The sequence below is a fragment of the Panthera onca genome, chromosome E1 (assembly GCF_046562875.1).
Source record: "Panthera onca isolate mPanOnc1 chromosome E1, mPanOnc1 haplotype 2, whole genome shotgun sequence".
In the NCBI taxonomy this organism is placed as follows: Eukaryota; Metazoa; Chordata; class Mammalia; order Carnivora; family Felidae; genus Panthera; species Panthera onca.
In genome coordinates this window covers 10,762,004-10,785,505 of record NC_138352.1, presented here as the reverse complement: position 1 = coordinate 10,785,505, position 23,502 = coordinate 10,762,004, and the positions used below count along the sequence as shown (strand labels likewise).

General features: G+C 45.5%; 1 protein-coding gene across 5 annotated transcripts in view; it reads right to left on the bottom strand.

The window, feature by feature from the left end:
* Positions 1 to 23,263, bottom strand: part of UNK (unk zinc finger) — a 32,737-nt gene extending 9,474 nt beyond the window's left edge. For 2 of the 5 annotated variants that reach the window (XM_060645363.3, XM_060645362.3), the window contains exons 1-7: positions 23,083 to 23,263; positions 3,816 to 4,025; positions 2,791 to 2,967; positions 2,522 to 2,652; positions 1,925 to 2,060; positions 1,217 to 1,334; positions 172 to 256 (exon numbers count right to left, since the gene is read on the bottom strand). In XM_060645363.3, coding sequence (XP_060501346.1) covers positions 172 to 256; positions 1,217 to 1,334; positions 1,925 to 2,060; positions 2,522 to 2,652; positions 2,791 to 2,967; positions 3,816 to 4,025; positions 23,083 to 23,186 — 961 coding nt within the window. In that variant the 5' untranslated portion in view covers positions 23,187 to 23,263. Of the gene's footprint in view, positions 1 to 171; positions 257 to 1,216; positions 1,335 to 1,924; positions 2,061 to 2,521; positions 2,653 to 2,790; positions 2,968 to 3,815; positions 4,026 to 18,438; positions 18,516 to 18,623; positions 18,789 to 19,090; positions 19,346 to 22,118; positions 23,054 to 23,082 lie in introns of those variants that run through there. The other 3 variants (XM_060645358.3, XM_060645359.3, XM_078438145.2) reach the window with 3 other exon arrangements.
* Positions 23,264 to 23,502: the final 239 nt, after the last annotated feature.

The window sequence follows — 23,502 nt, the reverse complement described above, 5'->3', positions numbered from 1 at the left end:
GAAGCTCCAGGGCTTTAAGGCCAGTTCCGGGGTGTGTGTGCAGGGGGGACTGGAACCTCCAGCAAGGACAGAGCCTGTTGCTGGCTGGCAGATGAGAAGCCACTCCTCTGACTGAGCCTGAGCAGAGCGTGAGGGGAGGAGAGGGTGGAGAGGGGAATGGGAACAGCATACGTTCTACGTGGGCAAAGGCGCAGAAAGGTCCTCGGGGACAGCTGCCCGACTGCTGCATGTCGTTGCACTTGGTGGATTTATAGATCTGGAGGGCAGAGCAGAGGCACATCAGGCTTAGGCAGAGAGGGACAGGCAGGCATGGGTGCCTTCAACATGGGAGGGTTAGCTTAGTAATCTCTTTTCTCCTCCCCATTCCACGCCACTTCCCTAACTCTCTCCCTACTGACTTCTTACTCAAACTCCTGAAGCAGATACAACCACCCTCATGCTAAGGACAGCCCCCCCTTCTGGGGTCACAGGTTCAACCAGCCCTGCTTAGGCCCTCACAAAGGGATCTTCTCTATGCTGCTTCCCCACTCAGGGTCTTGGCCAGGGCTGTGACCTCGGGATGTCTCTTGGGACATTAAGGGAGCCAAGATCAGAGGCAGCATCCCTCTACCTACATGTACCCTGGGTTGGGATCTACATCTACCTTTCCACCTTGCTGTCTACAACCCGTACAAGGTGGCCTCTGCCCATATGTCTATGCCTCCATGAACCCATGGGCAGGGACAGCATGTGCCTCTATGTACCCTATTCCAGATCCTGGCACACTGACATGGCTCAAGGCTACACCATGGGGCCAGTGGGCTGGCTTGCCGGTACCAGAGACTCTGATCTGAAACACGTCAGCCGGAAGGGGCTTTCTTATTTTTTTTAAATCTTGAGGTCATTGGAGTCTAAGCACCATGAGTGGTGCCAAGTCCAAAATGGCCAGGTAACTATGCCCAGTCCCTGACGCTCCCTGACAGGAGGCCCGGGGTGAGGGGAAGAAACAAAATTGGGAGCAAGGGGGCTGCTTGGTGATCGTGGGCTCAGAACAAGGCAAGTTACCCAATTAGGATTCAGGGCTCCTCAAGCACTGCCTAGGGAGGCCTGGATAGTGTCAGCGTGATATCTGCCCACATCTGCCCAGACCTTCTTTTCCTTTTTCCTGGCTTCCCAAAGAGGGTATGTTAAGCCACCCACAGTTCTCAAAGGGCCCAGCCCCTGCTCCAAGGCACACCTCCGGGTGGAACTGCTGCTCCGTGCGGGTGTGGCAGTACTGGCAGGCATCTCCATTCTCACACTTGCCGGGGTCTCCCCACTCATCCCCGTGTTTCACGTTCGGACATGGAGATGACCTGGTCCAAGGAGATGGTGGGGTCAGAGGGATGCCAGAGAGGGAGACACTGGGATCTGGGGAATGCCAACTAGATGCCTGTTAAAGGCTCCTCTCTGGTCTCCCTGCTTCACAGGGCCAGGCTCACAAAGAGAAAAGAGGAACTCCAGAGTGAGAACCTTAGTGGGGCCAGAAGCCAGGCTCTGCTTCTCTGGAGCAGTACGGCCGTATCAGCAAGAACACTGTTTGGTCCCCTTCTGCTGGGTCCTCGTGTCAGGTATTCTGCAGCCCCAGGAGAGCCAGGCTATAGCCAGAACCATACTCTCCAGACCATGGCTTATCCCCAGCAATCACCCCTCAGAATCAGAAGTGGAGGGGCCTTAGAGATCATCTGACCCAAGTACCTCATTTCGTGGCAAAAGAGGATCCCAGTGGACTCGCCACCATTCAGCTGTCCTCACTATTCCCTCCCTTTGTACTTGGGTCCTGCGATTCTGTAATCCCTAGGGCTGGTCTCCCTGCCTCGCTGTGAACACAGTGGAAGCAGCTCCCGCCATGATCCCTTCCCTGCCACCCCTCCCTCCCATGGCTGGCCTGCTTGGGCCAAAGGACCTGTATTTGTGTTTCCGGGGGCTCCGCCGCCGGTCCTTGCTGTTGTGGTAGTAGGGACAGGCATAACCCTGGCGGCACAACCGCGGGGGCTTCTTGCACGGCTCCGTCTTATAGTTCCCCAACACATAGGCAGTTTCTACACAGGGAGCCAGAGGCAGGGGTCAGGCAGATGTAGCAGGAGAAGGGGAAGGAGAAGCCACATGGGAAGGGGCCCAGGAGCTCAGGCCACCTCCTCATGTGCCAACACCAAGACTGAGACCCAGGAGAGAGGTAAGAACCATCCCTTACTGGAGATGCAGCACACAGGGTAAAAAAGGGCACTCTCAGGAGGGTCAAGAACACGTGTGTATGTATATGTAAATATTCTTAAGTACACACATGGGAAAGTCCCCTGAAGAATTTGGGGAGCACTGAAGTGATGAGAGGAAGGCAAGGTATATCTAGGGAAACTCCCCAGAGGTGCCCCCAAGTGACTGGACTGTGGCTGGATATAAGGTGGGATAAAAGGGCGGTAGTGGGCCAAATCCTTAGGGCAACTATGGGCAGGAGAAAAGAGAGGACAGGAGGAGGCATGGCCACTTGTGGGACCACCTTTACCTTGCCACCGAGGCTCCTCACTGAGGATTTTTTCTATCATGGCGTGGCTTGCAGCCCCAGCCGTCTGGCCTTCTATGCTGCCCTCTACTGTGGTCTGGCCGTTCTGCAAGGCCTCCATGGCCTGGAGCTCTCTGAGAGGAAAGGTGAGCAGGGAGGAGGCATGAGGGGAAGAGCAGAGTGCCAGCCCTGCCCTCCATCTGTGGGACTCATCGGGTCAGCGGCCAGGCCTCCAGCCAGGCCCCCACCCCAGCCCACAGCTATCAGCCCACCTGATGTCGTAGACAGGGGAGCGGAGGTCATGGGGCCCGTGGGCGAAAGCGCAGTGCAGGCCGTTTTTGGTGCAGTTGCCTTTTGAGTCTGTCTCGTGGATACAGATTCCAGTTTTGTAGTAACGCAAGTGGTACCTGCGCTCAGTGTCCCCTGTGGTCCTGTGCAGGAATGGGCACCTGAAACGTTGGGGGGAGGGGGCTCACTCACCTTTGCCCCTACAGCCTGGGAGATCAGTCCCCGCCCTTCCCCACCACCCAGGTGGTGCACGGATAGCAGGTTGAGGAGGCCAGCAGCAGTGAGCTCTGCTGACGTAACAGAACCACCGTCCCACCATCTGTTGGATGCTGTAGCCCTCAGGGCCCAGAATTCCCACTTCAGCCTGCTCAGCAAGTCCTCCCACAAGTCCTCTCAAAGACTGAGTATGGTCAGGGCCCTGGGCTGACTTGAATGAAGTTCCAGAGGGGGGACACTCCTGGGACAGCAAGTGCTGGCTGGATCCGCAGAGGTCCACAGAGAAACAGTCTGCTCACAGCATGGGCACACCCTCTCCTGCCCCAGGGCTATATTAGGCCGGGGCCGGAGGAGGGGGAACAAGACCTGGACCTCTGGGAGAAGAAGTGCAGGGGCAGTTCAGTGGTCTGTACCCATAGACCCCCGACAGTGCTTCCCGTTACCGCCTCTGCAAGGTTCAAACAAGCAGGGTCAACAAGCGTCCCCTCTGTGAGGTCCTCAGGTTTGCCCTTTCTATACTTCTGCTTAGCAGAAGAGAAGCCTGTGTAGGGTTTCTGAAAAGTGGGTAAAGAAGGGGCCTCCCCCAGGGGATGGCAAGGTCTGAGCCCAGGTCCAGGCCACAGGAAGGTGTGCCACGATGCAGCAGTCTCCCCAGAAGCAGCCTAATGGCTGGCTTCTCAGACTCTGCCTGGCCTATTCTGAGGGCACCTGACCCAGGAGACATGAGGCTCCTCTGAGGGCAGGCGGCGGGGGGGGGGGAGGGTTGAGGGGGAAAGAGGCGGGGGACACTCACTCGTCGCCCTCCGGGCAGAGGCCCGTAGCCTCGTCGTACTTGGTGCAGTAGACGTCGGGGCTGTAGTTGAAGGTGCCGTCCCGACGGCGGATGGACCGGCGACGTCGCTGGTTCACGAAGTGCCAGTGGAAGCAGGTGTAGGGCCGGTGCTGAGTGCATTTGTGTTGCACAAAGAGTGGGCACTGCTCCGTGCGGAATTCCTTCAGGTACCTGCAGGGAGAGCCCCCACGTAGGGTGGGCCAGGAGCAGAGACTTAAGACCCCTGCTTCCCAGCAACAAGTTAGCCACCAAGTTCTCTGAGGGCCCTACTCTGGGGTGCTAGTTCCATTAGGACACCAAAAAAAGGCCCAGAGCTAAGGGTGGACCTTAGTGTCCAGATCCTTCCCAGTACCCAGGTCCCAGGGCAGCCTGAAGAGCAGGAATCATAGGCCACAAGGGCCCTCAGCAGTCAGCTGTCTGCCGGGTTGCCAGCGGAGGGCTTAATCAGTGGCTTAGTTCTCTGAGGCTTCTAAGACCAAACCACCGATCGCAGGCAAAGGGCTGCAAACAAGAACACGGGGGGCCTCTCCCAAACTTCCTGCAGGGTCCTCTGTGCCCAGGTCTGCCTGCTGATCCCTGGAGGTCTCACCCTGTCCCAGGAGTGGGGCTGGGGCTCCAGGCTGAGGGCTGGGGGGGCTGATGCTTTGGAGCTGAAAGCCCAAGTCACGGAGTGTTCCCTCTAAGCTACTGAGTCAGAAAACTACTGTCCTGTCTGCCTACCTTCTCTCAGAGACACTTCCTAGCGCTACACAGGTGTCTGTGAAAGAGCTCCTTTTTACAGCAGCATCTGAAGAGACTCCCCCTCTCAGCCTTGCCTGCCCCCAATACTCTCATACCTGAGCACCTGCAGCAGATGGGGCTGTTTACGTCCTAACCTGGGGATCCGGGGGCACTGTCCTTTGGGCCTCCTCCCAACCTTTGTCCCTCTCCTCTGCTTTTCACGTAATGGCCAAGACATCCCAACACATCACCCTCCCAGGCACTACCCAGTGGAGGGCCCCAGACCCACTTACCCCCTTACAGAACATGCCATCCATCTGTGCTTTGCTCACTCTATGTATCCAGGTGAAGGGTTTCTTAGGCTTGGGGGCCTCTACCTGGGGGGGGGGGGGGGGGGGAGGAGGCACTGGGGGCAGACAGCGCAGTTTTCTTTATTCGTTCCCTCAAGCCCTAACAATGCAGGCAATAAATGACCTGATAAGGGGCACGTGATGCCAGCGAAGAGGATGGTTCCAGAAGGCACAGAAGACTGTGTGCAGAAGAGGGCATGGAGTGAGGAACAACCTGACCTGAAGCAACTGTCCAGGCCTGGAGTAGCGCCTGAAGCTAGAAGGCACCAGATGAAGGCGAGAGGGTCCAGCCCAGGTCTTTGGCTCAGGCCAGGACACCCGGGGCCTTACTTGTCTGGGCATACGGAAGGTGTAGGGACAGGTAAGTTGAGGGCTGAGATTTTCCAGATAGGTTTTCTTTGATGCTTTAATGAAATGTGCTGAAAAATCCACTCAGCCTTAAAGTGTGAAATGTCCAGGTGTATGTATTGGGCCAGGGGAAGCTGGAACTGGGTACTCCCTGAGGAACACGAGGATTTAAGGGGCAGTAAAAATTCGGAAGAGAGTCTGCTGTTCATTTGGCACATATCTAATGAGCATCCAGTTGGTACAGGCATGCTGGTAGGCACTGGGGACACCAATGAAGAACCAGGTCCTTGTCAGCCCATACTTTTATGGGAGAGACATACAAGTAACAGGCAGAATCAATCAAGTGTGGAAAAGGTTATGAGGGAGGTTTGCTGAGGGTTCTTTGGGAACCCAGAGCACGGGGCCCAGGCTGGGACAGAGAAAGGTTAACGGGGAGGTGTTGGTGGATGAAGAATGTGGGCAGGGCGTTTTAGGCAAAGGGCTAAGTGTGAGCTCAGAAAGAGGATGTCTGGGTCCAAGAGCTCCAGGCACATTTGTGGGATGTGAGAAGATGGGACAGGAACTGGAAAGGGGAAAGGAGGATAAGGTGAGGTGTGGGAGGAGCCAAATTGCAGGGACATCATCTCTGGGCCCCAGGGACATTGTGGGACACCAGGCAGAAACCTGGAAGTCTCCCGAGGGCCTGATGTTCTCCTGTCCCTTTTGGCATTGGAACACAAGATCTTTCTTCCTACCTGGTTGGACAGAAAGCGGCACCTCATGCTGCACACATGTCCCAAAACCTGGCCCTGAGTTGGGACACCCATCCTCCAAATGACTAGGCTGATCCCTCCTGGACAGCACATAGTCTATCTGACTCTGGACTCACTAGGAGACCAACTCAGGAGGTGACAGATGGAAAATGGGAGAGGAGGAAGCAGAGTCTAGGGCCAGGAGCAGAGAAGAGTGAAGGTGGTTAGGAGTGTCAGATTAAACACAGGACACCCATCTAAATCGTGTTTCAGATAAGCCAAATTATTTCACAGGGCATAGTTATACTAAAAATGTATCCATTATCTGAAATTCCAGTCTAACATCCTGTATTTTTATTTGCTTAATCTGGCAACCCTGAGTGGTGCCTGTCTGCTTGGTATATCAGTGCCTCAGCGAAAAACCAGGGAGGCAGCCAGGGGAAGGACTCTAAGATGTGGTCACCCTGACTTTGGGCATAGTCTGTCCTCTTTGAGAAAAGAGTCCTGGCAAGACTGCTTGCTTGGAGCAGTCACGTCCACAGTGTCACACACAGAAGCCACGGCTCCACAAGGGCTCTCAGCCTGGCAGGGATGCCACAGAGGACAGATACGGAAGCAACAAATAACCTTTTAAGTCATAGGCCAGGGACTTGGTACCTTTTAATAAACTAGTCTCTTTGCTCCCAGCCTCTCCCCTGTCCAAGTTAAGCTACACAGCACTCATTATATTCTTCAGAGAGCACAAACTTAATTCTCACTTTGTTAAAAGCCTTTAGTTTCCCCCAGTAGCCCTGGATAAACACCAACTATTCAGCCTGGCATTCCAAGCTCTATACATCTGGCCCAATATTTTTTCCCAGCCATAGTTCCCTTGATTACTCTCCATTCCCCTGCTAAAACTGGAGTCCTTGGTGTCTTGCAAATAGATCTTTAATTTCCCTGCCTTTGTTCATGTCCCCTTCCTTACCTGTAGAAATCTTTCAAGGTTGAATTCAACGGTAAGAAACCTGATGTCACCACCTCCATGCCACCCTCCTTGACTTCCACCTATCCTCCCCATTCTGCCCATATCCCCAGCTAAAAGTTATACTCTCTGTTTTGCCAACATTTTCTCTAGATACTTTTGTAGCCTTTATCCTGCATTGCATATTAACAATGTGTGTATTTTTCTCTACTATTTTTTTCTTTTATTATAAAATCCTTGACAGCAAGTAAAAGCTAAGTACAGTTTGCTGAATGAATACAAGAAATGAGGTCACAGAAAGAGAAAAGCCCACAAAACAATAGCAACAGCTTTGGGATGCTGCCAGCAGGCAAAGCATTGAGAGCGGAAAGCCTAATCCTATGCCCTCGTGCAAAGTATCACACTGCAGGAAACCCATTAACTCAGCAGACAGGGCAGTTTCCTGCAGAAAAGCCCCTCGTGAGAAGGGGCCGAGTGACAAGATTTAGTGCTGGCAGAGAGTCCACCTTCAACCAACTACAATCAGAGGAGAGAAATTTTTAACCTTTTGCTAAAGTCATTAATGGAACTGTACTACCTGCTACCTAAGAACTAAAACGTTTGGTCAGAACTTCCCACTCTCCCTCTCCCACTCTGACCCTGTGCTAACCGGCAATGCAGTACCCAGAAAGCAAGGAGAAAACCACTTAGAGATCACTTTTCTATTTTCATGGATTAAAATGAAACAAATTTTCAGTGGAAATGCATAACTATCGCTGTTAAGTACCCATCCATCTCATCTTAAAGGTTTGAAAGTACAAATCTAAGAAACGAAATATGTTGAAACTTACTCTTTAATTCAACTGGTTCTCAGGAAACCCAAGAAGTCCTGGGATCTAACGGAGGAAGGCAGACACACCCAACTACTCACTCCCCCCACTCCCATCCAAGCTCTGAGGAAGGTACAAGGCCCCCAAGACTCAATTCTTCACACTCTCACCTCCCAGGAAGACCTCCACTCAAGGGTAAAAGCAGTAACATAGAATAGTTCCTAACTGCAAGGCTTCAACGAGCTGCTACTACGGCCAGAATGAATCCAGAAACCACACAGGCCTTGGGGAAGTAAGAGCTCTGAGACAAAGTCATGCCTTCAACTGGTAGAAGGATCAACAAAGCTTGGAGGGACACACAAATGGTCAGAGCTTCACCTTTCCTAAACAGTGCCTTCCTATGTGCCCAATTGGGAACTAAGCTTAAATAAAAGCTATCTTTCACTTCTTTTCAGGACATCGCATTAATTATCCTCGTTATGGTTTATTTATACATGTAAAAAAAATATGATGAAAGTCACATGCCCACCTACAAAAAATTTGGAAAGTGGAGAAAAGGCAAAAATTGCCCTTAATCCCATCAATAAAAATAGCCTTTTGGTAATAAATTTTCTCTATTTTTACAGATTTAATCATTATGTATCTACCATATTGTTAAACTGCTTTACACAACTATTCTTTTCTCTAAAAGCTTTCATTTAAAAAAAAAAAAAAGTTTTTTTTGCTTTTGTTATTTTTTAGTGTCTATTCATCTTTGGGAGAGCATGAGTGGGAAAGGGGCAAAGAGAGAAGAGGGCAGAGGATCTGAAGTGGGATCCATGCTGATAGCTGCAAGCCCGATGTGGGACTTGAATTCACAAACCATGAGATCATGACCTGAGATAAAATCAGACGCTCAACTGACTGAGCCACCCAGGCACCCCAAGTTTTATTTTTTAAGTAGGCTCCATGCCCAGCATGGAGCCCAATGCAGGGCTTGAACTCACGACCCTGAGATCATGACCTGAGATCAAGAGTTAGATGCTCAACCAACTGAACCATTCAGGTGCCCCTAAAATCTTTTAAAATCAAATATGTGTATCCACTTAAGAAAAAAAAAAATTAAATACTGGGGCACCTGAGTGGCTCAGACGGTTAAGCCTCCGACTTTTGGCTCAGGTCATGATCTCTTGGTTAGTGAATGTGAGCCTCACACTGGGCTCTGTGCTGACAGCTCAGAGTTTGGAGCCTGCTTCGGATTCTGTGTCTCCCTCTCTGCCCCTTCCCCACTTGTGCATGTGCTCTCTCTCAAATATAAACATTAAAAATTTTTTGAAAATCAAATACTTTCAAGGCTTACTGGATTATTTTCATTTTCCAAAATTCTAAATAACAGAAAAAAAGCAGGCTATTGGAAATCTAAATTTAATCACTTGCCCCACTAAGTGATAGCACATGAGGGATTAACAAGACGTTATATCACTCTAAAGGAGGTGATGAATCGAGCGCTAAACTGCTACCAGTTCAATTTCTAACTAAACTTTAAATCCTATTCCAAGTTTTCTCATTTAATAGATTTATCAATTTGGGTGTTTCACTCTCTTCTGGGGAGAAGTGTGAGGAAGAATTAATCTGAATACACCAAAAACTATCAGAGGTGACAGAAAGAATATAAGTTTAGAGGCAATGGGGAGAAACGAGCTGCTGTTCTAATCCAAACCTAGTCCCCCACTGCTTGTAGAACAGCGTGTTTGTGGTCTCACTGACTCTACCTGCCTACTGCCACTGACCTGCTCCCTTCCCCAACAACAAACTAGACTCTAGAGCAGGATCAATGAACTTTTTCTGTAAAGGACTAGATATAGCAAGTATTTTAGACTCTGAAGGCCAAGAGGCCAAATCGAGGATATTATGAACTAACGCAACGAGAGAAAAAACAAAACTTCCATTTTTATTGATGAAATTCAAAATATAATAGTTGGCTACAATAAAGGTCTAATAAGACCAGATTTTGGGGGGTGGGTGGAATAATATTTGTAAAGTTAAGGGTCCCTCGCATCAAATTGGTTATAAATGTTCCTCTGCTAATGCAGATTCTGTAATAAGATTTTATATATTTCACCTCTGAAAACGTCTTTTCACATAGATAGGTATGGCCAAATGCTGTTATCCTTCCACAAGCATGATTTTAATTGAGCATATCCTTCTCTTAGAAGACACTTGTAGGATTATATTGGAGTCTTGATATTTGCCTTTTAATCGCTTCCATTTGAAGGTTTGGTGTAAACTCCTTAGTTGCACAGGTAAATGGATTTTGAAATACGAAATTTCTTTTGCATTCACACCGAGCTGCAAAATCAGTTAGAACTGTAGTTTTTCTTTAGAAATCATATCCACAGGAACTTTGTGTAGGAATGTAGATCTTGCCTTTGTTTCAACTTCTGATAGTACACAGGAAGTATATAAAGTAACTGGACGTGACTCAAACATTAGTAGTCGAAATGACTGAACTACAATTTAAGGTTTGCAAACAAGCTGTTTGCCCTGTAATTTTAGGTTGAATTCATTAAAAAACCTTATCCAGTCTGCAGCAAAAGCCAATTTCCAAAGCTATTCAGTGTTCAGTAGTAGTTGAGAATGATTCTTCTCATTCAGGAAAGTTTCGATGTCAGCCCTGAACTCAGAAAATTACAAGAAAACTTCACCACTGCTGAGCCATCAAACTATTGTGTGGTAGGGCATCAGAATATTCAGTTTCTGACAGAAATTCATGGAATTGATCATGGTGAAGTCCACAAGAGGGAGTGAAGTTCACTGCTGATTCTAATGGTTCAGTAACACATGATAGATTCAAGTATTTCTCCCCAAAGTACCTGATGAATAACATAATGAATAACCAACCACAGGCTTTAAACACCTTACAATTTCATAAGCTTTGCAAATTTGTCCAGTGAGGTTTTTTTCTGCTCCACAATATTCTTACCACCATCAGTTGTAACAGTTATTAGCAGATCATACTTCAGGTTGTCCTCAGTTTTTTGAAAATATTCTCAGCTGTCGTTGTTTTAAATAGACTATTCATTGATGCTAATTCTTCAGTCACTTCAAACGAGACATTGACTCCATGAAGAAACCAAGAGTAACAGTAGGATCTGTTGACTCATCTAGAGCCAAGGAAAACCACGTGAAATCATTTGCCTTGTTTTTTGACTACTGATACTGCTCCCAAGGACTTCAACATTTTGAGAAATTGTTCTTGTCGAAAGGCTAACACTTTTAAACAAGTTTGTTTTCTCTAGACATAGTTCTTCAGCTGCTGCAATCAAACACAATTTAATTAATTCAATATTGGTAAATGGCTTCCCTTGCTTAGCTAATAAATGAGCCACTCGGGAAACTTACTTCAGTTGTAGCCTCATTTTCATTTTTGTGAAGAAATGCTGCTGTAATGAAACAGTCCCTTTAAAATTTCTTTTTTTAATGTTTATTTATTTTTGAGAGAGAGAGAGAGAGAGAGAGAGAGAGACAGAGAGAGAGAGAGACACAGAGTGAGCAGGGGAGGGGCAGGGAGAGACAGAGGAAGACACAGAATCTGAAGCAGGCTCCAGGCTCCAAGCTGTCAGCACAGAGCCTGACGTGGGGCTCAAACTCACGAACTGTGAGATCATGACTCGAGCCGAAGCCAGATGCTTAGCTGACTAAGCCACCCAGGTGCCTCAGTCCCTTTAAAATTTCTAATTTTTCTATTGTTTCTCAGCCTTTTGGCTAAGATCAAGTGTAAATTTCTGATTTTTCTGACCATTGCCTTTCTTTGAGTTGGTATTATTTTGACAACTATTTAGTCTGGTAATGTTAATGGATGGGTCCTTTCAGCACAGCCTTTTTTTTTTTTTAAATTTCTACACCCAACATGAGGCTCGAACTCACAACCCAGAGATCAAGAGTTGCATGCTCCAATGACTGAGCCAGCCAGGCACCCCAGCACAGCTTTTATTAAAGACAGCTTTGCCACCTAGTTTGATAACAAAATAATTCACACTCTACTGTGCCCTAAAGACATGACATTCAAAGTCCATTTTTCTCTTCCTCTTGTTCTGACATAATTGGTAGGCACTGGTAATAAAGAATAAATAAAACATTTTGATATGCTGATACACCCAGTACTGGAAACGCTGTCAAGTTATAACTGTTGTCACTGCAACCTATAGTACACGGAACAGAAACGCCAAGCAAGGAGAGTGCCACATATGGTCTCTGTCACACTGCTGAATCTTGCAGCGTAAAAGCAGCCATAAACAATACGTAAACCAATAAGGAGAGGGTTCCATTAAAGCTTTATGGACACTGAAATTTGAATTTCATATAATTTTCATGTGTCATGAAATATTCTTTTTCAACAATTAAAAATGTAAAACACATTCTTAGCTCACAGGCCATACAGAGGCAGGTGGCAGGCTGGATGTGGCAAACGAGTCGTAGTTTGCCAAGCTCTGCTCTGAAGAGTTGGAATTCCCCAACACACCATAACCCTCCCCTCACATCTCGATACTTTTGAGCATATTACTCCCGGTGTCTGGATCACCTTTTTGGCTTCTCCTCCACGTGAGGAGGGTTCCCTGCCCCTGCCCACAGGTGTTAATCCCCTTCCTTCCATGTTTCCACTGCAATGTATGAATACAGCCCATATAGCCCCCACCATAGCTGTTTGTAGCCATGTCTACTCATCTCTGCACCTCTGCAAGCTGGCTCACAGCAAGCGTTCCAGATATGTCTGTCTATCCAAGAAAAAGCCAAGCTGTAAAGCATCACAAATGGTACAAGTTTGGTCCATAGCAGCTGTATTCTAAACCCGACAAAACCAAGAGAAGCAATTCCCATCTCTGATTTACATGCTTCTCCTGGCAATTAAGGAACCAGTAACTTCTCTAGCTACCTTCCCCACAATGTCTGTACAGCCTTGTTCTTCACCCTGAACACTAATTTTGAGATCAGCCTCACAGGCAGACTAGAAAAGCAACCAGTGGGATGGCTTGCCCTGTAATTCCTAGGAATGTGTGGAGCTCGCTAGAGATGCATTAAATCCCTTTTTTGTTTCCTCCAAAAACTAAGGGGTATTATGATGACTATTTGGCAAAAACTGGGTACTTAACTAAAGATTTATTCAGAAAAATAATAGAAGTAGATCACCAGACTATAACAGGGGGGAAAAAAACTAGAAGGAAAAATACATCCAGTATTATTGATTTTAAGGGTTACCTGGACTCTTTATTGAATGGGGATTGCTTTTAGAATAAAAAATTTAAAAAAAGCTTTTGGAAATGTAACCCATCATATTAATGACAACTTGACAATCTATCCTGACCCCAAATTAAATCAAAGATGTTGCTAATAAGCCAGAAGACTTCCTTTAAGTTAAAAGTGAACTGTGGTAAATATTTTTGCAAAGTAAATCACTATTTGAATGTCATCCAGTTTATGATGTGCAGAACCTGATTTGGACACGTGTGCAAAGCGGTTAGATTTGAGTAAAACTGCAAATAAAATAGTGACAGCCTCTGGAGAAGCAACAGAGGAGATGGTGCAGGGAGACCAGATTTGCTAAAGACTTGATAAAGCTCAATATCCAGAGTGAACAACAACATGTGAGCCAAACAAAAAGGGGGCGACAAGCCAAAGACTGAGCCAACAGAAGAAACTCCAGACACTGCCACGCACACCCCAACCTGGAGGGCCACGAGGAAGCACTTGGTCCTGGAGAGCCCACTACTCTCCTGGCCAGTCAGATGACTGTTCATAAGCCTCACATGGGGAATGGGATACGCACACATTTCTAATGAGCCACAAATATTCGTCTTTATTACAGCCAGTCTCCTAAACACTGAATTGCATCTTTTTCTTTTAATTTTTTTTTTTTAACATTTATTTTTTTTAATTTTTTTTTTTTCAACGTTTTTTATTTATTTTTGGGACAGAGAGAGACAGAGCATGAACGGGGGAGGGGCAGAGAGAGAGGGAGACACAGAATCGGAAACAGGCTCCAGGCTCCGAGCCATCAGCCCAGAGCCCGACGCGGGGCTCGAACTCACGGACCGCGAGATCGTGACCTGGCTGAAGTCGGACGCTTAACCGACTGCGCCACCCAGGCGCCCCTTAACATTTATTTATTTTTGAGACAGAAAGAGACAAAGCATGAACGGGGGAGGGTCAGAGAGAGAGGGAGACACAGAATCTGAAACAGGCTCCAGGCTCTGAGCAGTCAGCACAGAGCCCGACGCGGGGCTCGAACCCACGGACAGTGAGATCGTGACATGAGCCGAAGTCGGGACGCTTAACCGGCTGAGCCACCTAGGCGCCCCGAATTGCATCTTTTTCAAGCAACATACAAGCTTTACCATACAAACAGAATCTTAACAAAAAAAAAAAAAAAAGAGTATTGAAGAAGAGGACCATTGTTTGCAAGTAAGCTCTATGCCCAATGTGGGGCTCGAACTCAGGACTCTGAGATCAAGAGTCACATGCTCTACTGACTAAGCCAGCCAGGCACCTTGTTCTTTAACATTCTTTACTGAAATCTAACCACAAAGTGATAGGATTCTGCAACTAACAAAGGAAAGAAAAAACAAAAATATCGCCAGTCATTGTCAAATAGTACACTGTAGTATGCAAAGCCTCAAATGATACTCATCTGTAATCTAGTTTCCATATTAATATTACCCCTACCCATACAGAATTCCTAAAAAATTTTAGTCATAGAGGTCATAGACCACGGCTTACCAGAATTCTTCATTTTTAAGTTTGAGAATAAAATATTTAATTCCAAGGTGAATACCTTAAGAGTTGTTAAGCAGATTAAGAATCCTAAATTACTATCCAAATATGCATACGATCATACACACACACACACACACATTTTACAATTTGCTGCAAATCTTTAATTTTTGAAGAGCTTAAGATAAAGTACTAACAGTTCTAGATTAAGTGTTTATAAGGATATATATACACATTCTGTTCTGACACCAAACATAACCCAGAAACCATACAACCATGTAACAATAACTTTACCAGTGGGAGCTGCCAGAAAAAGACTTTTAAAAAACAAGACCAAATAAAGCTAAAACTTGGTTGGCAAATATTTGGACAATTCTGAGAAAGCACTATACGGCTACAGACATTTGGTTTCCAAATCTGAAATGATCCTGGTTTAAAACATTATTCAGGCAAATAAAGTGTCTGATGAATTTCTGAGTGTGTCTGAACGTTCAGTGTAGGCTTTTGATTCTATACCTGGCTTTTAGCCAGAGCAGATATCGTAGGACCTCAGAGCCAGTATGACCCCTCCTAGATACAACAGAACTGTCCTAACATACAAAAACATACACAGGAGCCTACAATACAAGTGCTACAGGCACTTAAGCAAGCAAACGCTTTGGTTCCCAGGTGGGGGGAACCATTCACAGGTAAATAGTTGCAGCGCATTCTTCATTGGGAAAGGTCTGACACCAGTGAGCCATCCTGGCCCCAAGAACTAACATGAATGATACAACGTTGGTGTGCAACTAGTCCTACATGTCCCTGCTTCCTAGGATTGTCTCCTTGGCCTAAAGATTTTGGAACTGGTAAAAAAAACTGAGGAGAGAAAGTTCATGGAAGGTTCACTCACATCACTGATTTTGTAGAATATATGTGAGGAATACTGGAAACCCTGGATCATTCTTCCCTAAGTAAGAGAACACTGTGACTTGATTCAAAGTTTTTCTGTACACAGCTGGCCTAAAAAACCCTCCAATTTGATGAATGTTCTAGCATAAACGTTTGAATTGATGTGTTATTTTGTAAACTTCCGCGGAACAAAGGCTTTGGCCTGTAAGAGCACATCTGTTTAGTTTTAAATACAAATCCATTGTGTAAGATACAGGTAGCCTGATGAAGGCTACACAAAGAATAGCAACTTAAGTAAAATTTGAATGGATATGGAGAACAGGAGTATACTGAAGACAACAATGACCCACATGTGCCCTAGGAACTGAAAAGCCTATTTAAAAAAAATTGTTTTAACGTATATTTATTTAAGAGAGAGACAGAGCATGAGCGAGGGAGAAGCAGAGAGAGGGAGACACAGGATCCGAAGCAGGCTCCAGGCTCTGAGCTGTTAGCAGAGAGCCTAATGCAGGGCTTGAACTCACGAACTGTGAGATCACGATCCGAGCCAAAGTTGGACGCTTAACGTACTGAGCCACCTAGGGGCCCTCTGAAGAATCTACTTTAGTGTAGATGTAGCTGAAGATGGCACTTGGTTAAGGCTATCGAAGGAGGTAGCAATGAAACTGAAAGCAGTAACTTGGCCTTGTCAAATATTGGTAAGAATGGTACATATGCTGTGCTAAATGCCATGCGCTATTTTAAGCACTTTACATATATTAACTTAGGCCTAGTTAACTCCACAGAGCAGGTACTGGTATCCTCAGGAAACTGACATACAAAGGGGAACTCACTTGCCTAAGACACAGCTAGTAAGTGGCTGAGCTGGCCTTCAAACCAATCAGTCTGGCCCTGGAGTCAGTACTCTTAAATACCATGCTGTTAACTCTGCTTCCCTTAAATGAGCTAGAAAGAAAAACAAGAGTAACAGCAAATATGCATAAGTGGACTCTCCAGAATCTGTTCAAAATATGTCAGGAAGATTTTGACAGGCCATAATTATAATAACCAAAAAATAAGTTACTAAAAATAAAAATCAGGGTGCCTGGGTGGCTCAGTTAAGCATCCGACTTCAGCTCAGGTCATGATCTCGCAGTCCGTGGGTTCGAGCCCCGCGTTGGGCTCTGTGCTGAAGCTCAGAGCCTAGAGCCTGCTTTGTGTTCTATGTCTCCCACTCTGACCCTCCCCTGCTCGTACTCGGTCTCTGTCAAAAAGAAATAAACATTAAAAAAATTTTTTTAAAACATAAAAAAATAAAAATTAAAAAAACCCAAAAATGTTAACTTTAACATGCTCTACTAAATATTTAGTAATTACCTTATGTATTCATTATAAAGTACCTTTTTAATTTTTTTTTTAAGTTTATTTATTGGGAGAGAGAGCACGTGTGCACAAGTGGAGGAAAGGCAGAGAGAGAAAGGTATAGAAAGAATCCCAAATGGGATCCCACACTAATAGCACAGAGCCTGATGTGGGGCTCAAACCCACGAAATGTGAGATCATGACCTGAGCTAAAGTCTGATGCCTAACTGACTGAGCCACCCAGGTGCCCCCATTATAAAGTACTCTTAGTTCAATAATAAAATTTAAGCTTTAGATTTTTTTTAGATAAGAAAATACAGGTACAGTTTTCTAATTTGTCATGTTTTGACAGACTAACTTACACAAATCCTAATACGGCAGGCTACCAAATACCTGGCACTTCTAAGTGGTGAAAGTTACATCAAAAAGAGATAGTAATGTTCTTACCAAAATGAAAACAAAACAAAACACTTACGTATAAAAACCAGTATTTAAAACTTCTAAGTCACAAAACACAAAGCCAAAAGTTTTCATCGCTTCTTTCCTAAGCGTAACTACCTCTCCTCAATGGGGGTAGTTTTGTGAGTAGGCCAAAATTTCTGAGGAAGATGGGAACGTGGGCCTTTCCCCTCCTCGTCAGAAGTCATTTTGTTAAAACTTACAGTGGCCGTACAATGTTTCAAATACTAGGAGAAACAAATGAGTTCACTTAAGAACACAAAAAGCAAACGGTGATATAAAGATTAAGGAAAGGGAAGAAACATTTCAATAAGCTCAGATAGGACATGATGATACTGTCACAGGTCTGAGTATCTTCTTTATCTCCTAAGTAAATTGAGCCCCCGACAGGAAAAAGATCACCTCACAGAGAATGCTATGAGGTTTTTAAGTCGCTAGACTCCTTTCCATCTTCTCCTCCTCATCAGCTCTTGATACTGCTGTCAAATTCTACACACTGGCAAAGAAAAAAGGGGTGAAAGTTGAGGGATTGTATAGAGAAAGAATAAAAAATTTGTGATTATTTGAACTAAAATATTATAGCTATTAATACAATTAAAAATGCCTAAAACACATGGCCTGTCCTTAAAGAAATGTCTACGTGAACATTAAAACAACCATAAAGCACCTGAGAAGTTATTCATTACTTTTCAGCAGAAGAGCAACCTTCTCTTCTACCTCCCACCCACTTTGTTCATTTTTACAAAGGCACTGGGAAAAACGTGCTTGCTCCTTATAACGGCTGTCAATTCAGAGTCAGTTTGAAGTACAACTACCAACAACTAGGAGTCTCAAACTTGCTGAGTATTCACTTCTCCACAGACTCAGAACAGGGGGGCATTCACCTAGAATGGATACACAGGGACTAAGCCATTGAGAAGGCTGGAAAAAGGGCACCAAGGAGCTTTTCACAAACTGCAGGCTTTCCCGTACCAAACAATGCTGCCAAGCCCTGATAGGCCATATGAGCCTGATAGATTCTTATATGCTGGTTTTTAACCCTTTTTAAAAAATAATTGAGATATAATTTACGTCACATTAAAAATTCACCATTTTAAAGTGTATGTCTCAGTGGATTTTAGTATATTCACCATAATGTAGAACTACCACCACTACCTAATTTTAGAACATTTCCATCACCCCCAAAATAAACCCCATACCTATCATCATATGCACTGATTTTACCCAAACTTTCTCCGCAGATATTCTGTGGCCCATGCAGGTATTTTAAGATGGCAGGCTGGGGTGAATCTACACAGTATCTATATGATAAGAAAACAAAAAGGCTACTGAACCCAAATCCTTGGCATTTTTAGCAATCAGACTAATGTAATTTTTATATATTGTCTAAGAATGGCAGAGAAACTTACATTCAACATCCATCTTCACATAACACATTAGTGTGCCCCAAATTCATCCAAGATGTTAAAAGAAGGGAAGACAATCTACTAGGATTAGCCACAACTGTCCATAGTTGCAATTTCAAAATACAGAAGATGCAAATGTGGGAAAACCTCCTTTAGTATCAAGCATAGCTGGATTAAAACAAAACAAAACAAAACAACAACAACAAAACGAAAAACTTAATCATTAAGCAAATACTGCCCCGTTTGGGAAAATAATCCCTACACCAGTCCAGTATTTAAAGTAAGGTAGCTTTAAATGCAACCTTACTTTTATCATTCTTGTGACCTAGAGCCTCTCCTAATGAGAAAAATAACCTTTAGGCAAAGGTCTGGCAGGAAAGCCTGCAGATGTGTGGTGCTCAGGCTGCTGCAGGGCTCTTATTACCTAAATGAGCTCATGGCTTCTAAGACACACAGGAAGGAGACCTCACCTTCAGGCATCAGGGTGTTGAAAGCGGGAGGAAGTAGGTCCACGAGGGTGTCTTGCTTTTGTGCACTTATCTGGGGTGCTATTTCCAGAGAAGGAGCTCCTTTATAGAGTGTGCCCAAGATGGATTTCTCTAAGTTGCTCTCAGAGTTGTCCAGCTGCCCTCACCAATAAGTCAGTCTTTGTAGGTTGATAGAAACCACCAGTCAAAGCAGATGCAAATGGATTGTGGGGAAGCCTTCTTTAGTATCTAACATAGCTGGATTAAAACAAAAAAACTTAACCATTAAGCAAATCTTCACTTTAATCATTACTTTAGATCATAGCAAATATCAACTAGGTGCTATGCTTGACTCTACCCTTAGCATGGGCACTTAATTCTTAATGGGGATATTGTGGGCTTGACTGATGGCCACAACGAGCTCTTAATTTTTGTCCTGTAAAAAATTAGTTCTACTTGATAAACAAGTAAACAAGATACAGAAATATTTATTGGTAATTTAACTCATGCTTGCTGAGGTTGCTTAGCAACACTTCCAGTGACTTCTGTTGCACAACAAGTTGTACTCTCCTAATGTATTTACAATTTTATTGCCATTTGCAATAATGATTTAAATACAATTTCATTTCCTGGATTTCCCAAAACACAGTCAGATGCAATCAAGTGAAGTCATGACATTTATACAGTGTATAAATTAACAAATTTGCCTCAACATAGTTATGTATGGAAATACTGCTAGTTATCCTTGTTTAAAGATGCCCAGGGAACAGTCCTAAGTTAAAATGACACGTGGCTAGATGAGGTCATAAAGCACTTATCCTCTGTCTACCTGTAAGAAATCACCCAGTGGCCAGAAACTCCAAGAAACGGTCACTGAACTAGAATTTCATTTTCCTTTACCCCAAAGGTATTAAAAGTCTGAGGATCAACTGCAGGTGAAGGAATCCAAAAACGATCTAATGTCTTTAAGGCTTACAACCTCTTACAGGGACAGAATAATGAGTCAGAAACCTGGTTATTTTGGAAGGCAGGTTTTTTGGTGATCTTTCAACTGTATACTTTTCCTTTTTATTCAACTATATACTTTTAATAATGTAACTGTTATACAGCAAAAAGTCCAAAGTTAGGTAAATAGTAGATACATTTTGGAACGTAATTGCTCTGAAATTTCCCATTCTTAAATCTGCTTTTATAAAATTCTACTACAATATACAAGATGGACTTTTTCTGAAAACAAAACAAATTACCTAGCAAGATGTCAAGTAGAAGAGGACTACTACGTGCACATTATCCTTTTACTGCATGCTAATCAAATGCTTGAAGCTGTACAAAAGAGTTAACTAATATAGGCATTTTCTAAAGGGTAGGATTCCTCAAGTCTAGCACAAGTGCCTACCACACCAATTTGCTAAAAGAATTATTTCAAAGTTTTTCTTAAAGCAAGATTATTCACAAATTTAGAGAAAAAAAAAGACCAACAAAATAATTATTCTTCAAACTATGTCACGAATAATCTTCTTGGTTTAGGAAAAAGATAGTTTAAACTCCAGGACTTTGCGGGGGCAAGAAGACAAGCCTACGGAAAGGCAATATTTGTTTTTGGTGGATTCAACTGTGTTTGCCAAGATTGTCCGCCATTATGATGAATGGCACTCAATTTTTTAAAATTTTTGAAGTTTGTTCATGTTTAAGCAATCTCTACACCCATTATGGGGCTCGAACTCTCGACCTCGAGATCAAGAGTCACGTGCTCTTCCAACTGAGCCAGCCAGGTGTTCTGAGTGGCAGTCAATTTTAACACATATTTCTTCCAGATTATTGCATATCACATAATCTCAAATAATATCAGGCACAAAAAATACACAAAGTTAGTGTACTTTATGTCCAAGTTTGAAAAAGTAAAAAAAAAAAAAAGTTAAATACAGACATTTAAAAAAACAAAGGGTCTGTATCTGTATTCCACAATGGGATCGATGCAACATAAGGCCATATTCAGATTGGTATAAATTCTGGAAGTTCATGCTTATGAGGAAGAATTTTTAAAAATGCTGGCCAGCTCAAATTTTTAAAGCAAATATTAAAATAAAAATATTCCTGTATCCTAACCCCCAGGGATAACAAATGGGTTCACCTTAAAAAAAAAAAAAATCAGTGCCAGTAAGGGTACAGGTGCCATCATCTGTATGCTCAAGCTCCCTGCAACTCAGAGCTGGCATGACAGGGGAATGAAGTTTTCCAAATCATCTGAATGCCCATAAATCTACCAAGGAAGACAACAGATGTTCACCTCTGATTTTTGCTCATGAGAACAAACATACACACAAATGAACAGTTAACATGAAATAGAAGATGCAACACCTACAACCTCCAATCCACCCAATCAGGCTTGGGCGTTTGTTTCATCTACTTCTGTTGATTACTAAGCCACCGCAACAGCCAAGACTGATGATTACTCTGCACTTACCCAACAAGGAATGGAAAGACAGATTTTAAACAAATGAGCGTCTGTAGGACAAAAACTCAGATATTAACACTTACACAGATGTTACCTTGTTTCATCTGTCAACTCAAAGTTATAAGAAAGCCCTTCCAATATAAATTCCACAGCATACTCAGTAACAACATACAGAGGTTGCCGAAACGTTACTCAAGATATTATACGTATTTTACGGAAATATATGATCCAAGCAACCACAGATTATATAAAGACGCTCCAGTTTATGTGAAATCTGCAGATTTTCAAATCAAAACCATACTACTGCTTGACCACATCACTCAACTTGATCCGTATTCTCGGGAGGTAAGAGCATTTCACCAAAACCAATGGAAGAATGGCCGAAAGAACTCCAGTAATAAAGGACCAGCAAAGCAATGGCCTCAATAGAAAAGTAATGGTTAACGTGAGTCGGACTGTAGCCAAGAAAAAGCTTCCACTCCTTTCAACCAATAGCAGGGAATCTCACAAAGAAACCAATACACTTTCTAAAACCGATGTCCCCCAATCCCAGAACAGTTTCCCAATGGGGCTTACTTCTGTGAGTGACAAACAGGAGCTCCTCCTGTCTAGTTTTGATTCTTTCTACTCCAACAGGGGCTCCCTGCGCTCGGCTCACCAGGCGGCATTACTGTGTGGCTCTTAAGGGTTTTTCGACCCCCAGGTTCCAAATCTCCAGGCAGCCTCAGGTCCACCTGGGGATCCTTCTAAACATACACAGCACCTGGGAGGCACTCGAAGAGCATCAGGGAAATTGGAAACCAACATTTTGCTAAACAGGAGGGCCCGCCTCTGTATCTCTTTCTTCCGAGGCACCTAGCGCTAGGTGGTCGCTGAGCGTGCTTTGAAAGGACATAAAGAGGAGACGGGGACCTCCGCTCAGACACCAGCAGGTTCCCATCTCGCTGGACTCCTGCGGTGGGAGTGCTGGGGCTGGGGACACGCTCGAACCCCGTCGCCCTCGTGGCCCCGGACTCAGGCCGGGTCAGCTGTCCCCGCGAGTTCCAGCAAGAAGGGCCGCCGTACGCAACACACGGGCTTCGGGGACACAAAAGGCCTCCGGGGTAGAGTGCGCGGGGCGCCTGACAGGACCTCGCGCCAACCGTCAGTCACAGCGGCCCTAGGGCTGGCCCCCCAGGGCACTCGTCCTGGCCGTGTCCTGGGCTTCTTATCGCCCCCGCGAGTGCCTGAGACTGTGGTTTTACGGTCTGAGGAACAGTTAGGCCTCAAAGGCCTGGCCTGAGATGTGTGCTCTCCGCACCCCGCGCTCCCGCCTTCCCCACTCAGCGGCGGGGACCGAGCTTCCCGCCCCACGGCCCGACCAGGGGTTGGTGGCAGTTAGAGGCGGTTGGGACCGGCCCCAGCAGGTTGGAACCGGTCTGGGCCGGGCCGGAGGAGGAAGGGGGGGAGGGAGAGGCCGCCTCGCGCTCTCCCTGCGCGCGTGACTCACGCTGGCCGCTGACGTCAGGCGTGCGCGCGCGGCGGGGGGGGCTCTACGTACGTGTAGTGCTGCGGTTTCTCGGGCTGTGCCTGCAGCACCTGAGCGGTAGCGGCCGGGGGCGCCGAGGAAGCTGCGGAGCCGCCGGGCCCGGGGCCCTTCGACATGGTCCTGTCTTCCTGCCTCTTCGCCGCTCCCCTTTTATTATTCAGTCTGCGCGGTCCGCGCCGAGGACCTAGTGCGCCTGCGCCGCGCCACGAGAACGTGAAGACCCCCCGCACGGCAGCAAGGGTTGCTGGGAGTTGTGGTCCTCGGTTCGGTAGGAATTTTACCGTCGGCAGAGGGTTGCTGCCGAAGGAATGGACCACAATACCCAGGGATCTTTGCAGACGGTGTCCCGGATGCTGACGGCCCGCCACGACTTGTGGGGATTGCAGTCCCGCGCCGTTTCTCCTTTTTGCCAGTGCGTTTCCAGTTTCTCAG